Here is a 14584-nt window from a genome sequence, read left to right on the forward strand (position 1 = left end):
AGTCGTGATTTTGCTTTCTACTTCAGATATTGAATTTGCTTGTTAAATCTTGTGTGCTGCCCAGAAGCAGTGTGACTTGAGAAGACTCGGCTCATAGCAGAAGGAACCCACAGCATTTCAGAATATATTTAATGTGGGGCTTAGGGTTATGCAAGCTGACACAATCATAACAAAATGGAATGCTTGGTTATGTACAATGTGGGTGGCCTAAACACAATCATGAAGCATAAACAAAAACAGTACTAAAATTAAATTACCATATATTACCATATATATATAGGGAGCCGGTCGGCCGAGACACGTGCAAAACTGGCATCCCAGTTTTGTGACTGATCTTTTATGTACTCCCTATGCCTTCCATGTCTAGTGAGCCAGATTTTGGTTTTGTCTTCAGTAGGCTACAGTAGAATTTTAGAGGTGTGGTGTGTTGGGTCAAGACTCGGTGGTATCAGAGCTAAGCTCGGGTAAGCCACTGACAGATCCCTCGCCAGTATGCAATCTTACTACTGTATATACAGAAATTGTTTCAAATTACCATCACTTATTACAATAATTATGGGATATATAAACAGTACCTTTGAAAACATACTTTTATAAACAATTATATACATTTATTATACAACTGTAAACTCTATGACCCCTCAAAACAAACAATAAAATGAGGATACTACATGCAATCTACGACATGCTAATTTGTGGAAAAGAAGCTACTTATGAAAAGTAAAATGTTCTCAGAACTCCATCCTGTCTTGGTTTGAGGGGACATTCATTCTGCCAAATATTTAGATCCTCACAAATGTAATATTCAAGTAACTTCTGCCCTACAATCAAGTATCAATTATCTGTAACATTAAGGAAACTGCTTTGATCACATTATTCTGAAAATGAGGAGTGAATATAACTCAAAATAGTGACAGACAGAAATGACGTGCTATGTTACGGAACATTGTGACCGTCATACTAGTCTACACAACTTTTGTCTCCAGTTAGTCAATAACTGTTTTGCAGAGCATCATTTCAACTCACATTTTTCTTTTTCAATGGTTACACATTGGACAACTTTGCTGCTGTTGAATGGGGACAACTTTGCCACTGTTGATGGGGACAACTTTGTTGATGTTGAATGAACAACTTTGCTGCTGTTGAATTGGGACAACTTTGCTGCTGTTGAATGGGGACAACTCTGCTGCTGTTGAATGGGGACAACTTTGCCGCTGTTAAATGGGGACAACTTTGTTGATGTTGAATGAACAACTTTGCTGCTGTTGAATGGGGACAACTTTGCCGCTGTTGAATGGACAACTTTGCCACTGATGAAAGGACAACGTTGCTGCTGTTGAATGGACAACTTGACATTGCAATACCTTATTCATTAGAGAACCAAAATATACACATCTACAGTATTTTTGTATTTCTTTCTACAACCCTGAATAATATACCTAAACATCTTGGACCCCAGATCCACTCTCAAATTATTCTTGAAAATTGCTTGACTAAATTTTTTAACACTTTAGCGTACCCAGCGTGCCACCCCTCACCTATGCGATTTGGGTCCCAGCGTTTCACGGGAGCGAGCGTTAATTCTGAAAAGTGTATACTCTCTTCAACTTTGTCACCTCAATTCTCGTCCTACAAGATTAAATGTGGTATCATTGTGTTCGCAATAGAATTCTCTACAGCACTAATGCATATAAACTCCAAAAGCCCGGCTAATTACCCGCAGCAAACAGAGAAAATGCGAACGAGTTACCCAGGAGCGCGCAAAAGCGATAAAATGTGTTCACTCTTTCACTCTGGTCACCTCAATTTTCGTCCTAGGTCTTTCATTTTGGTATCAATGGGTTCGCAATAGAATTCTCTAGAGGAACATTAGCATATAAAATAAAAAACCTGGTCACGCTCCACCCGCCGACGAGTTGAAGACGGGCCACGCGTTAACCGCGAGTGAGCGCCCAGACGCCTTCCAGCTACACTCCCAATTCCTGCCCACAAATGTTTAGTATTTAGTATTTTAGTATATTTAGTATTATAGTTTAGTATTTTTTGTGTAGTAGTTGTACATCACATAAGCATTGTAGATAGCCATTTGCACAAAATAGAAGGTCATTTTCTTCGTCCATTTGTGAGTTTCCTTATGAAGTGATAATATTTGATCATTTGGTCAAAGTGATCAACACCTTTCATGTTTGTATTGTAGTCACAGATTGCATTCGCCTTGTTGACAGTTACTAAACAGTCCCCAAAAAATCGGATAAAAACCTGATTTTTGGCAATTATTTTAGTGGACGACGCAGCATTGCGTCATCACCGAGATTACCAACATTAAACGGATGACGCAGCAATGCGTCATCCCCGGACGAAAGTGTTAATTTAACATGTAAATAATAATAATAAAAAATATTTAATGTTATAATCAACTTATGTTGACATAAAACAAAATTAACAATTAAAAATATTTATGGATCAATGTAGTACTTTCCTGAATTACTTACCACAATTCATTTGGTAAATTTAATCTTAAGGCTCAAAATTTTAATATGAAATATTCAAATAAAAAATATGAACCAAAAACCTCTGTTCACATCTTATGTTGTAAATAAAATAAATGTGCACAGACAACAACTTCAAACTGTTACTCTTTGAAATTTCTTTCATATGCAGAAAAGTTCTTGGTCAGTCAAAACAGCAATAACATTGGTTTCTGGGAATTATTTGGATCTATTTCCTCGTAAGCCAAGCCAGTAGCACTTCTCAGCCATCTGAAGATAAAGGTCAAATTATCAGACAGGGTTCCTTACCCTTGGAGTGTACAATTCTCTCAGCTCTGAATCAACACTGTGCACAATTTATAAAATATTAAAAAAAAACTAGTGTTGAATGTAATGAAATGCCATTTTCTGTGTAGAGCCCAGGAACTATTGGACTGATATTAGCTAATATTAGTATGGCGCTTCAATCCATATGGAATTGTCATGCCTACCGGGATCACTAGCCAGAACATGGTCCCCTCAGAAAGGTGTAGGAAGGATTGGCCTATGAAACTCTCATGCATGAAAGTATTTATGTCTGTCATCGACCAGGGTTGATTGAGCACCCAGAAAGGTAGGCGCTCCAAAACAGACCCCTCCTGGTAAAAAAAATTGCAACCCGAGACCGAACAGACACTAGAAACTCCCAAAGGAAAACAAGCTAACAAGCAACGCACCATCACACAGTGCCGCTTGTTTGCGCCCCGCCCCCTGAGGGGGAGAAGGGGATCCCGGCCCACCGAGCTGACAGCCAGACCGTACTTTGTCAACTGAAGCTAAATGAGGGATAGAAGCCCGAAATCAGAAAATAGTAAATACAGAATATGCGGTCATATTCAATGAGATATGTTTGAAGCTAAATGGTGGATGTCTACTCTGGTCTCGGTTCTCTGACAGGCCTTTGACCCAAGCGATGGTTCCTACTGTGTTGGTGCAGTGGCCAGTAGTTGGTATCAAGGGCTGCATGCACTTAGGGCTTCCTTCCCTAAGCGCCCTGTGTGTATACCCCTTGGCATCAGGGTTCTCTTCCCTGGAGTCTTTGGGTTCCCACTCCCATAGAGGTAGCGGTTGCTTAACTTCTGCTTTGCCCTTGTGTCAGCTTAGGTCTCGGTGCTTTCATTTGGCCCTGGGTAAGGAGTGGTTGTTGCTGGTTTGGGCGCACTGGGGCTGCACAGCTTGTATAATTGCAGCAGCTGAGTCTCTTTCTGATGCCTGGGTTGTGGTGCTTTCTCTGGGTTCTCTTTCCTACTTTTAGTTTTCTTTATTGCCCGTTGATAGGCTGCCAGGATTCCTATTAGGTGATACCTAGGTTCAGTAGGACAGTCCTCCTTTAGGCCTCCAAGTTGTTCACCTCACATGTGCCAGTTGCCCTGATAATATATGGGGTTTCAACCGGCTTAGGCAGCACCAGTGCCTGGGTTTGCCGTAGGAAATACATCCCCATATGGGCCCTGGAAACCCCGTTGGGCTTGGTTGACTGATGGACATGTCCTCCGAGTCCCATCTCACCTTGTGCGAGTTTGAAGGTTGTTCGTTACTCCCTGTCTCATGGTGACGATCACCTGTTTTGCCTCCGTCATGGTGCTTGTTGGGTCAATGATACCTTCGACCCAGAGTCTTACGAGGACTACTACTTATTCGTGCTCCAGTTTACCCATACTGATGTACTTGAGATTAGTGGTCAAGCAGTGAGCATATTGCATGCTAGGTTTAGGTTGCTGTGACGCACTAGGTTGGTTGCCCACTCGAGTGTTGGTCCGTCTCAACTTTAGTTCAGTCCATGCCCATTCATCCTTCCCTTGTTGGCATGATTCGCCATGCTCCTTCCCACCTGCTACCGGCTCCCAACGTCTCAGGGGTTTGGAGTCGAGGCAGGATTTAGCTGGGGATGAGACTCGGGGCGGCTCCAGGGGTTGCCCATTCTAGGCGGAGACGAAGGCATTTGAGCTCGTTCCTCCCGCCGAGTCTTCTGGGTCCTTCCAGCAGGACCCTTTCTTTGCTGTATTTCCCTTGGACTCTGCCTTTTCTTCAAGGGTGGAGGGCGTTAAGGCCAACTCTGCCCTGGATCCTGGTTTGGAGGATTCCGGGGTTGAGGGGGGGAGGCGGCCTAGGGTGCTTGGGCCCCTTTCGATCCTGCCTGGAGTTTGGTGCCTTCGGGGCGGGGTCTGCTGTTGCAAGATTCAGGGTTTTCATATCCCCATTCCGTGTACGAGTTTCATATGGGGTCAGCTCCTCCCCTCCCTTACCCTGGGTTCCGTGGGGTCCACAGCTTCGTCCTTCTGGAGGTTTTCTACCTCTTGTATTTCCCCCCGAGGAGATTTGGGAGGACCTCGGTGTCTACCTCCTGCGAAACCCAGATCTCGCCTCTGTGATGGACCTGGTCTCTATCGAGTTTGGGTCTTTTTCCCGTATTGTGGTTTATGAGGTTCTGGCATCTTCCTGGCTTGCAGACTGCCCTTTTTTTTCATTGGGGGGTATGACATACGTTCTGTCATACCCGCACGCTTGAGAGGCGAGAGCTCACTATGATTTAATGTTTGAATAATATGATTGAATAAAACAAGGCTCCCCGGAGCTTACCGGACTGATATGTATGTATTAGATGCAGTGCGGAGGGTCCAGGGACCCTTCCTCCCAGGGTAGAGGTGGGGGAAGTGGCACAAAGGCGGAGTGTAATGTTTGCTTGTTTTAAAATTTGGGAGTTCTGTTTCTCTGTTCGCTCTTCGGTAGCAAATTAAATTTTTTTTTTACCATGTGGGGTTTGTTGTGTTACGCCTACCTTTCTGGATGCCAAACCCCCGGTCGATGGCAGACATGGAATGCTTACATATACATGGAGGTTTTCATAGGCCATTGCTCCTCGTACCTCTCTGAGGGGGCCAGGTTCTGGCTCGTGGTTCTCGGTAAGTAAGAACTCCAATCGACTGATGCCACGGTCTAATACATACCTATCAGCCCAGTAAGCTCCGGGGAGTCGTAGTGGGGTTTCCCTCAGAAAAAACTTCATCTGTAACCCCATGGAAAATTCCAATTAATCTACAGTACTTAAAGTAATTTATTTCAGGATGAGAATTGCTGATATAGAGGGATGGAGATAATAAGTTTATATGTGTTATATTGGAAGCATGCAGCTAGTGTCATTTAGAGGGTCAGATGTAATTTGTTTGCAACAACTTGGATACTTACTGTATTTGGGAAGAGCCCGTTGGAAGAGTGAACTTCCATAAACGTCGACCAGTAACTCTCAAAACTTCTTTCTGGATAGATTTCATAAGTTCTTCCAATCCTAAATTAATGTAAGTAAAATATAATATAGTGTATGAAAAAATTTCCATTGAAATCAATCTACAGTATTTATTAAATAATGTATCATAAAGACATTTATCTGGTGTAAGCTGGTAATATCAACTTCCTAATCAGCTTACCTAAGATTACATTGATAGAAGACTACAGAAATAATATACATTTCTAATTCAGTACATAAATAATTATATACCTTTCTCAAACAAACTAACAAAATCTTACCCTGGCCAGTAACTGAAGAGACTAAATGCACATCTCCCAATTCATCTTTAGGCTTTACCATTCCTAAATCAATTTTGTTAGCTACTGTAATAATAGGAGTCTTCTCTGGGAGAGGGAGAGAGGAAAGTGTCCGGACAACTGTGGCTCCTTGCGATTCATAATCCGGATGATTTGCATCACGGATGTGCACAACAACATCCTAAAATGATAGAAAAGTTTCTTATTGCCACGAGGATCAGAATATTGTCGATATACAGTAGAACCTCGAGTGATGAGCGCCTCAATTGGCGAGCATTTTGGGTAATGAGCGCCCAGATTGCAGACAATTCGTCCCGTATGGTGAGTGCTCGTTTGAATAACACCACCACCACATGGTGGGGTCGCGCTGCTTCTCGCACATTCTTGGACGCCTCCGACGATGCAAATAAATTATGCTTTTTTTGTTTAAAGATGCTAATGATGCTGGGATATAAAGGGGTGACTGTTGTGATGTTGCAAAGCATTGACTTTTATGTAGAAAATGAGATATGAAATTTTTTGAAAAACAACAAATGTCAAAAAGGTTGACAGGTTTTAATAAATAAAAAGTTTTTAATAAAGGTAATAAATATTAAATATACAATTTTTTTATTTAAGAAACATGGAGCAGCCTACCTGCCGAACACCGAACGAACCTTTTGCTAAAAAAAAGAAAGAAAAAATATTGAACAAATTTGAAGAAAGAAAAATGTCATAAAGGTTTGGCCAGTGTATGTAAGGTAGGCTGCTCCATTATTTAGAACATTGAATATCATATTGATGTTTTTCGGTGGTAGAACGGATTAATTTGATTTCCATTATTGTCAATGGGAAAATTTGTTTTGTATGACGTCCATTTCACATGACGAGCATGGCGCCGGAACAGATTAAATTCGTTATTCGAGGTTCCACTGTATTTTGTATGACTTAAATTAAGACTCTAAAGAGTACAAATGAAAAGGTTCTTTCAGAATTGATAGTTTGTTTGTTTCCTAAGATAAAATTCCTTCTGAGTCTATTGTACATTACTATGACAGTCAGGGCAGGTTAACATTAATGGGGCCACAGGAAACTTCTTTAATACCCTTGCAGAATCATATTAGTGCTGAAGAAACATTGGAGAACATTCAGTCCAGCCCAGCATGACCTAAAGATTCATGGATAAAAACTAAGCCTTTCTAATTCCACCATAGCATCACAAGTGGCTTCCAAGGAACACTCCTGCTGAATCCAGTACCAGGTGGTCTGCTCTCAAACCTCCAAATCACCACTAGCTGGAAGCTATCTCACTCAGTCAGTCCTTAAGTGTTCAGAATGGAAGGAGAGAATCAGATTTAATAAAAAATACACGGGACAGACTTACAGAGTGGTGCCCGAAGAAGTGGGGTGCCCAGCCACTGGCACAAGCCCCTGGAAACAATACACGGGACAGACTTACAGAGTGGTGCCCGAAGAAGTGGGATGCCCAGCCACTGGCACAAGCCCCTGGAAACAATACACGGGACAGACTTACGGAGTGGTGCCCGAAGAAGTGGGGTCCCCAGCCACTGGCACAAGCCCCTGGAAACAAGGGCACCAGTATAGCTACCAGAAGAGAAGATGGTATTGGGAAGAAAGGTTGTCCAATATTACTTCTTGGCAGCACAGGCAGAGAATTATAGGAAGAACATTGTACAGGAAATGGGGCTACTTCCAGAATGCCCAAGCCCTGAATTCAATTCATGTCATTTCCAAAAAAGAAAACTTATATGTGGCAATATATCTGACAATATATGCATAGGAATATGCCTGTGATGATTTATCTTAACCAAACTGGGAAGCAGCTGCATAATATGTAAATAAGGTAAGTTACTTTTACAAACACCCACACAAGGTTGGAGGATGCGGAAAAGAAAATACCAAGTTTAATGAGATGTCTGTTAGGTTCATAGTACTTTGTTTGGCACTCCTTCATGGCTCACCAAGTAGCAAGCTCAGAATTCCCATAGAGCTCCACCACATTTCTCCTCCTTCCTATAAAGGCAAGAGCTATTGATGTTCCCTAACCTAATGTTGTCATGCTCTCAGCAACAAAAGGCAAGAGAAGCCCTGAAGCAGAGCCAAGGCATGGCCTGATGGAAAGTCAAACAATCCACTATCACACATCACAGCGAGGATGTACGACTAAAAGTAACCAGTGCCCAATGTCAATAATCTTTTTTTTTTAATTGGAGAACTGAGCAGATTCCATGAAGGATTTTTACATGCTCACCAAGTAAACCCCTGTTGACTGTAAGCAAACCAGTTATATAAGAGCCTGAATCCACTGTACAGTATAAAGATTATGTTTTAATGAATAGACACACCCGGGAAGCGGCTGCCACAAGCTCCTCAACTCAAAGGTGAGACAACAGGCTGCAACACGTTTTCCAGTTCTTTCTTGTCCTTCTGACATGACGACAGTCAGGAAAAAATGTGACAAGGCTTGAGATGGACTGTGTTTAGGTGCTGCCCTCTGGTAGTAGGAGGGGTAGGCAGCTGAATGAGCCATCTAACACAGTAGTACAGTAATAAAGGACACTAAAGCGATCTCAGAGTTGTTGTAAAAGCTTCGAGTGTGTGTGAATTTTGAGCTTTCTAAAGCTCACTTTATCTGGATTATTTCCTCCAGTGCTCCCAAGAACAATATGACACAGTAGGTACTGTATGCCTGAACTGGGTAGAGTACTTAAACTGTCACGGTGCCTGATTGTATGAATCACTTCCTCATGCATGGTGAACTATTACCTTAGGAGGCAACCAAGTAAAATAGTTAATAAAATATTGTATTATTTGAATGCATATACTGTATCTTATATATACTTACTGCATACACAGCATCCTCTAATGTTGCAGTAAAGGATGCCACTAGACTTGTTGGAATATCTTGAATAAAGCCCACAGTATCTATGAAGATCACTTCAATACCACATGGTAGTCTGCCACCATGAGCCGTCACATCTAGTGTAGCAAACAGATGGTTTTTGCCTTGAGCTCGGTTATCCCCAGTGAGAGAGTGAATTAAGGTGGTTTTACCTGGAGTGGACAGAAAATTTGTGAGAATAACTCACCTTAACATCTATATTTAATGGATGAGTAAATGAAACTGTAGGGCCTATGCTAAGTGCCACAACCGGGAGATTTTGGTTATTAAAAAAGTTAATTATTTTAATGGAATGTGTGATCTTTTCCTTCAGTGCAACAAATTAAGTCACTATACTAGCATTATAAAGTGTGCACTGTGCTGTCAGTCTATTTTTCGGGGTAATATTTCTGCAGTTATATAAGGCAGCACATTCTTAAGTCCTCCTAAAATAATTCAAGTACAGTACTGTACTGTACTGTATTAACAAACCAAACCTGCACAATAAGCCTATCAGTAATTTTATTAAAATTTTAATAAAAAGCAAAAGCCATTTCAAATTGACATACTACCTTATAGGGCCAGAGAGTACGAAGGGATCAGAGATTGACCAGCAACTGAGGTGATCTGTCCTTAAAACAAAATGTCACAAAATTCACGAATTTTCTAAGAATTTTTGGAAATAGTTTAGCCACCAAACAAATTCTGAAACAGTTGACAAACTATCACCTACAATGCCCCCACTGCACCAGGTGAAGGAAATGTTTTAGAGATATATGCTTCATTCTGGCCCATAAAAGATTTGGAATTCGGTACCATTATGCAGGTGTGCCCATAAAAAGACACGTCAAGTAACAATTCACTTTCTTTAGCCCACCATGCCCTTTCTCGTTCTTGCATAAGGAGTTTTCATGTTTGTGACAATGTTTTGCATATTTTCCAAAAGAATCATTGGTTGCACATTGTTGCTAAAAAAAAATTTGAGGGAGATTAAGCTTTAGGAACACTTCTGTGTTATAATGGGCACTTTGTTTTGTGTGATTGATCTTCCTGTCCCTTTGAGGGAACAGACTTTGTACAGTACTGGGTGTCCCCAGCTTACTATAGCTGCCAATGTTGTTTTGCTCTTTAACCCAAAAAGCGGCATTGAATCAGAAATTAATTATAAGATTTTTTTTATAAATGACCCTTAATCATGACTGATAAAGGAAAAGGTTTGGTGGTGGCACATTAGGACCAAGAAAGAAATACCAAAACACTGAAAATGAAATAATAACAACATGAAACACAAATAACATGAAATAAATGACATAATATTTCTCCTTTCTATGAGTACCTTATTAACACAGACTGCACATGTGTATGGAGTAAACCACCCACCAATCAGTACCAAGACAAGACATATATTTTTAGAACATGTGAAGCATGTTTTAAAATGTTCCTTGGGGAGCCGGTCGGCCGAGCGGACAGCACACTGGACTTGTGATCCTGTGGTCCTGGGTTCGATCCCGGGCGCCGGCGAGAAACAATGGGCAGAGTTTCACCCTATGCCCCTGTTACCTAGCAGTAAAATAGGTACCTGGGTGTTAGTCAGCTGTCACAGGCTGCTTCCTGGGGGTGGAGGCCTGGTCGAGGACCGGGCCGCGAGGACACTAAAACCCCGAAATTATCTCAAGATAACCTCAAGATAGCATTCAGCACCAGTGACTCAACCATAATAACCCTAAAGCTGTGTTATTATCTCTGACAAGAGAACACTGCAGTTGTTACCTTCTCCTTCCTTATCCTTCACTAATAAAACCTCTCCTTAATAATTATCAGATCCGGTAAGCAAGTAACTCCAGCAGTCAAGGTAAGTAAAATTGGTGTTCATATACCATACCAATATTTATATTTATATTTTACTTTTTAAATTACAATCTTTTATGCTTTGGGAACCTATCACCCATTTATAGCATTGGAGCTGTGGGCATGTCTCATACGTCAGGCTGCGAGCAGCTGCGTCCAACAGCCTGGTTGATCAGTCCAGCAACCAGGAGGCCTGGTCGACGACCGGGCCGCGGGGACGCTAAGCCCCGGAAACACTTCAAGGTAACCTCAAGTATGTCTGAGTTCCGATCGATCCACTAACAATGGAAAGCCATGAAACCTATCCCTGTTATACAATGCAGACTCAACGTATACATAACATACAAATTATACAATACTGTACAGTACTTTAAATATATAAACTTTAATTATTTACTTTACTTTATGAACTTTTTGTATTTTAATATAATGTAATGTACTGTATACAGTGCAGAATATATAAGGCAGTATACAGTATTTACAATACTGTACTTTTATAAAGTAAATACCGGTAAATGATAGGAATATAAAATCACCTTACCAGCATTAGTGTAACCAACAACTGCAACTGAGGCCAGGCTTGATTTTTTTCTGCTTTTTCTAACCATTGCCCGAATTCCAGCTAACTTGGCGAGAGCATTCTTCAATTTCTTCTCTCTCTCCATTACCATCATGCGGTCAGTTTCCCCTGTTATGCTCTTTCTGCAAAATAACAAAATTCTATAATCTTAATCAGTATTTAGGGAAGGAGGAACAAACCCACCAAAGACCTTGGGACATCACATAGTACATCCAGGCATCCTGGAGCCAAACACACCTAAAAGTGCACAAACATCACTGCATTATATTGTTAATGGGGTATACAAAAAAAAAAAACAGCTTGGAATGTAATGAAACGCCATTTTCTGGGTGAGTCCCGGAGGTTTCCCGGAGCTATCCCAGGCTGGTATGCTAATGTCAGACTTTGGCATCAGTAATGTGTATGGCGTTCTTAGGCCTACCGGGGACCACGGCCAGAACCGTGCCCCCTCAGAGAGGCAAGGGAAGCAATGGCCTATAGAAACCCCCGTGTGGTTGGAAGCATTCTATGTCTGCCATCGACTGGATCAGGCACCCAGAAAGGTAAGCTCCTCAAAACAAACCCCTATTCTGGTTAAAATTGCTACCAAAAGCCGAACTAGTAGATAGAACTCCCCAACAGAAAACACGCAAACTAGTGTGATGTCACACGTTGCCGTGCCGCTGTCTGCGCAGCTCCCCGCATCCCGGGAGGGGGAAGGGGGAGCCCCAGACCCTTCACGCCTGCTATCTACACCTCAGTTCTGAGGCTGGATGTCAAAAACACGAAAAAAACGCCGACCGGAGGGAGAGAGGGATGCCGGGGAGCCTCCGGGACTCACCCAGAAAATGGAGTTTCATTACATTCAACGCTGGTTTTCTGGGGAGAGCCCCGTTGGCTCCCTCCGTTGGGTGGCCCCCCTCCCCCAAAGGGCGGGGGGGGGGGGGGCCCCAACGCCACCGCAGGCCGACAGACACGACCCGAAACGCCCACAAATCGTGGGACCAGGCGTGGGCAAACAGCACAAGCCTCCCCCCCCATCGCCCTGTCAATGGCGCAAACCGCAAAAGGGCTGGCGCCCCTTACGAGACACAGAACCCCGCACAGAGCAAACACCGCGCCGACCAGACGAGGGCGGGTCCGAAGAAGGAGCCAAACCCGAACCTGACACCAGTGGCCTACCACGATGAGAGGAACCCCGAGCCCTGGCACGACCCTTCCGGGAAGACCCACCCCGGGACCCCCGGATAACCAACAAGTCCGACATCGGACGACAAGCTGACGACGCAGCCTGAATAAACTGCGCCACGGCCGACTCCTCAAACAGAAGAGGACAAAAAGGCGATGACAGCCTAAGAGCCAGAGCCCAAGCAGATTCCATGGAGGAACCCAGCACTGCCTGCCGACATGCAAGATGGGAAGCATAAAACAGGGAAACTGCATCCCGCAATATCGGTGCGAAAAGCTTCAACAAGGCAGCCGACAAACGCGCTGCCGAGGACAAGGCGCCGTACCCTGGGACGGACCCAAGCGTCCTCACATCTTCCACAAGCCAATCCGAGGACAGCTCCAGGAGGGAAAAGAACCTCAAGGCCGAAGCCAAAAGGCCCCGGGCGCGCAAGTCCTCCGCCATGAGCGCTGCCGAATGGGTGGGAACCTGCATGTGGAGCTGAACAACGCCCACATGGCAAGGAAGGGCAGGGGCAAACAAGCACTCGTTCAGGTACTCAAGATCGTCCCCCAGGAAAACCTGAATCACCGTGAAAGCTTCCCGCCACTCCAGAGTGCGGGAACAACAGAAGGAATGCCAGGAATCCAGAACAAACAAGGGGCAGTCCGCTAGCCAGGAAGACTCAGGAACCTCGTAACAGAGCCAGAAAGGCAACGAAGTCCCAAACCTGAACTCGGACGGATCCATTTCCGAGGTATAATCCGGGTCACGCAGGAGGTACGCTGCAAGGGCCACCTGCACCACATCAGGTTGGTTATCTTGAGGTTATCTTGAGATGATTTCGGGGCTTTTTAGTGTCCCCGCGGCTCGGTCCTCAACCAGGCCTCCACCCCCAGGAAGCTGCCCATGACAGCTGACTAACACCCAGGTACCTATTTTACTGCTAGGTAACAGGGGCATAGGGTGAAAGAAACTCTGCCCAATGTTTCTCGCCGGCGCCTGGGATCGAACCCAGGGCCACAGGAACACAAGTCCAGTGTGCTGTCCGCTCGGCCAACCGGCTCCCCAAATGGTCCTTCGGTCCTCCAACCGGTCCTCCTCGACCGGTTGGATGCGATAAGCCGAAAACCTCCGAAAAGACGGAACCGACGCACCCGGGGGAACTTGGGACCGATCCCGGGGAGAGGCCAACACCAAATCCAACTCGTACGCAGAGGGGGGAAAAAGAAAACCCCACACCTTGTAACAACAAGTCTCGCTCAGAGGGAAGAAAAAGGCAGGGTCCAGCGGGGCCTAAGGCCCCCAAGTCAGCCCCTCCCCAGCCTCGAGGTCCTTTACAGCAGGACCCAGGGCCGAGTCCTCTCCCCAAGCACCGACCCCACAAGACAAGGACGGAGCAACCGTAGAAGCCGGAAGAAAGGGGGCCCACTGGTTAGATCCAGAAGCTTCGGCCGGGAGACATGACTCGAATGCCTCTGCCACCCCCCCCCCCCCATCCCCGGAAGGGGCATCCCCTGAAGCTGCCCGAGTCTCAAGATCAAGTAACCCTTGCTCCGACTCCGAAACCCTCAGACGCTTCGGGGCCGGAAGCAGGGGGGGGGGGCCAGAACGAACAACAGAAGGGGAAGGACGAGGAGGTGCAGACTGAACCAGGATCGAAGCGACCCCCACCCCAAAGTCCGGGTCTCAAAAAGCAAAGCGGGGCAGCCCCAGGGCATCCGGGTGAGCAACCAACCAAGTGCGTTGCAACAGACGAAACCTAGTTTGCAACGCACACGCCGCCTGCACCTGAATAGAATCATTAGAGGATTGAGTAAATTGAGTCACAAGCAAGCAGCAACACTCACAGGACTTAGGGTCGAAAGTATCACCGACCCAACAGGCAGCATGGCAGAGGCAAAACAATGAGGGTCACCCCGAGACAAGGGGACCGAGCAACCCTCAAACTCTCACACAGCGAGCGGGGACTCCGGGGTCACATCCATCGGATACATGCGCCCCCTAGGGGATTTCCAGGGTCCTGAGCGTTTACTTTAAGAGGACTCTCGCTCAGG

At 44.7% G+C, this 14584-nt stretch overlaps 2 protein-coding genes across 2 annotated transcripts in view; both read right to left on the minus strand.

The window, feature by feature from the left end:
* Positions 1-576: 576 nt before the first annotated feature.
* On the minus strand, positions 577-11521 carry LOC138359276 (putative GTP-binding protein 6). Its single transcript, XM_069318400.1, has 5 exons — positions 11342-11521; positions 8917-9125; positions 6054-6252; positions 5715-5814; positions 577-2759 (listed from the first exon to the last, which is right to left on the minus strand). The coding sequence occupies exons 1-5, from the start codon at positions 11472-11474 to the stop codon at positions 2678-2680; spliced, it is 723 nt and encodes a 240-aa protein (XP_069174501.1). The 5' UTR covers positions 11475-11521; the 3' UTR covers positions 577-2677.
* LOC123746610 (putative GTP-binding protein 6) overlaps positions 577-14584 on the minus strand; it is a 303861-nt gene continuing 289853 nt past the window's right edge. Inside the window, exon 9 of the transcript XR_011225897.1 lies at positions 577-2417. The gene's annotated coding sequence lies outside the window, so the exon portion shown is untranslated. The remainder of the gene's footprint in view (positions 2418-14584) is intronic.

This window comes from Procambarus clarkii, chromosome 90 (assembly GCF_040958095.1).
Source record: "Procambarus clarkii isolate CNS0578487 chromosome 90, FALCON_Pclarkii_2.0, whole genome shotgun sequence".
NCBI classification, from domain to species: domain Eukaryota; kingdom Metazoa; phylum Arthropoda; class Malacostraca; order Decapoda; family Cambaridae; genus Procambarus; species Procambarus clarkii.

What these genes read in the sequence shown, in the direction of transcription:
- LOC138359276 (XM_069318400.1), bottom strand. Translation starts at nt 11,474, where the DNA reads ATGATGGTAATGGAGAGAGAGAAGAAATTGAAGAATGCTCTCGCCAAG. An exon ending in TGTTGGTTACACTAATGCTG is followed by an intron (nt 9,126 to 11,341) that starts GTAAGGTGATTT and finishes TGTCCACTCCAG; the next exon opens with GTAAAACCACCTTAATTCAC. An exon ending in TAGAGGATGCTGTGTATGCA is followed by an intron (nt 6,253 to 8,916) that starts GTAAGTATATAT and finishes CTATCATTTTAG; the next exon opens with GATGTTGTTGTGCACATCCG.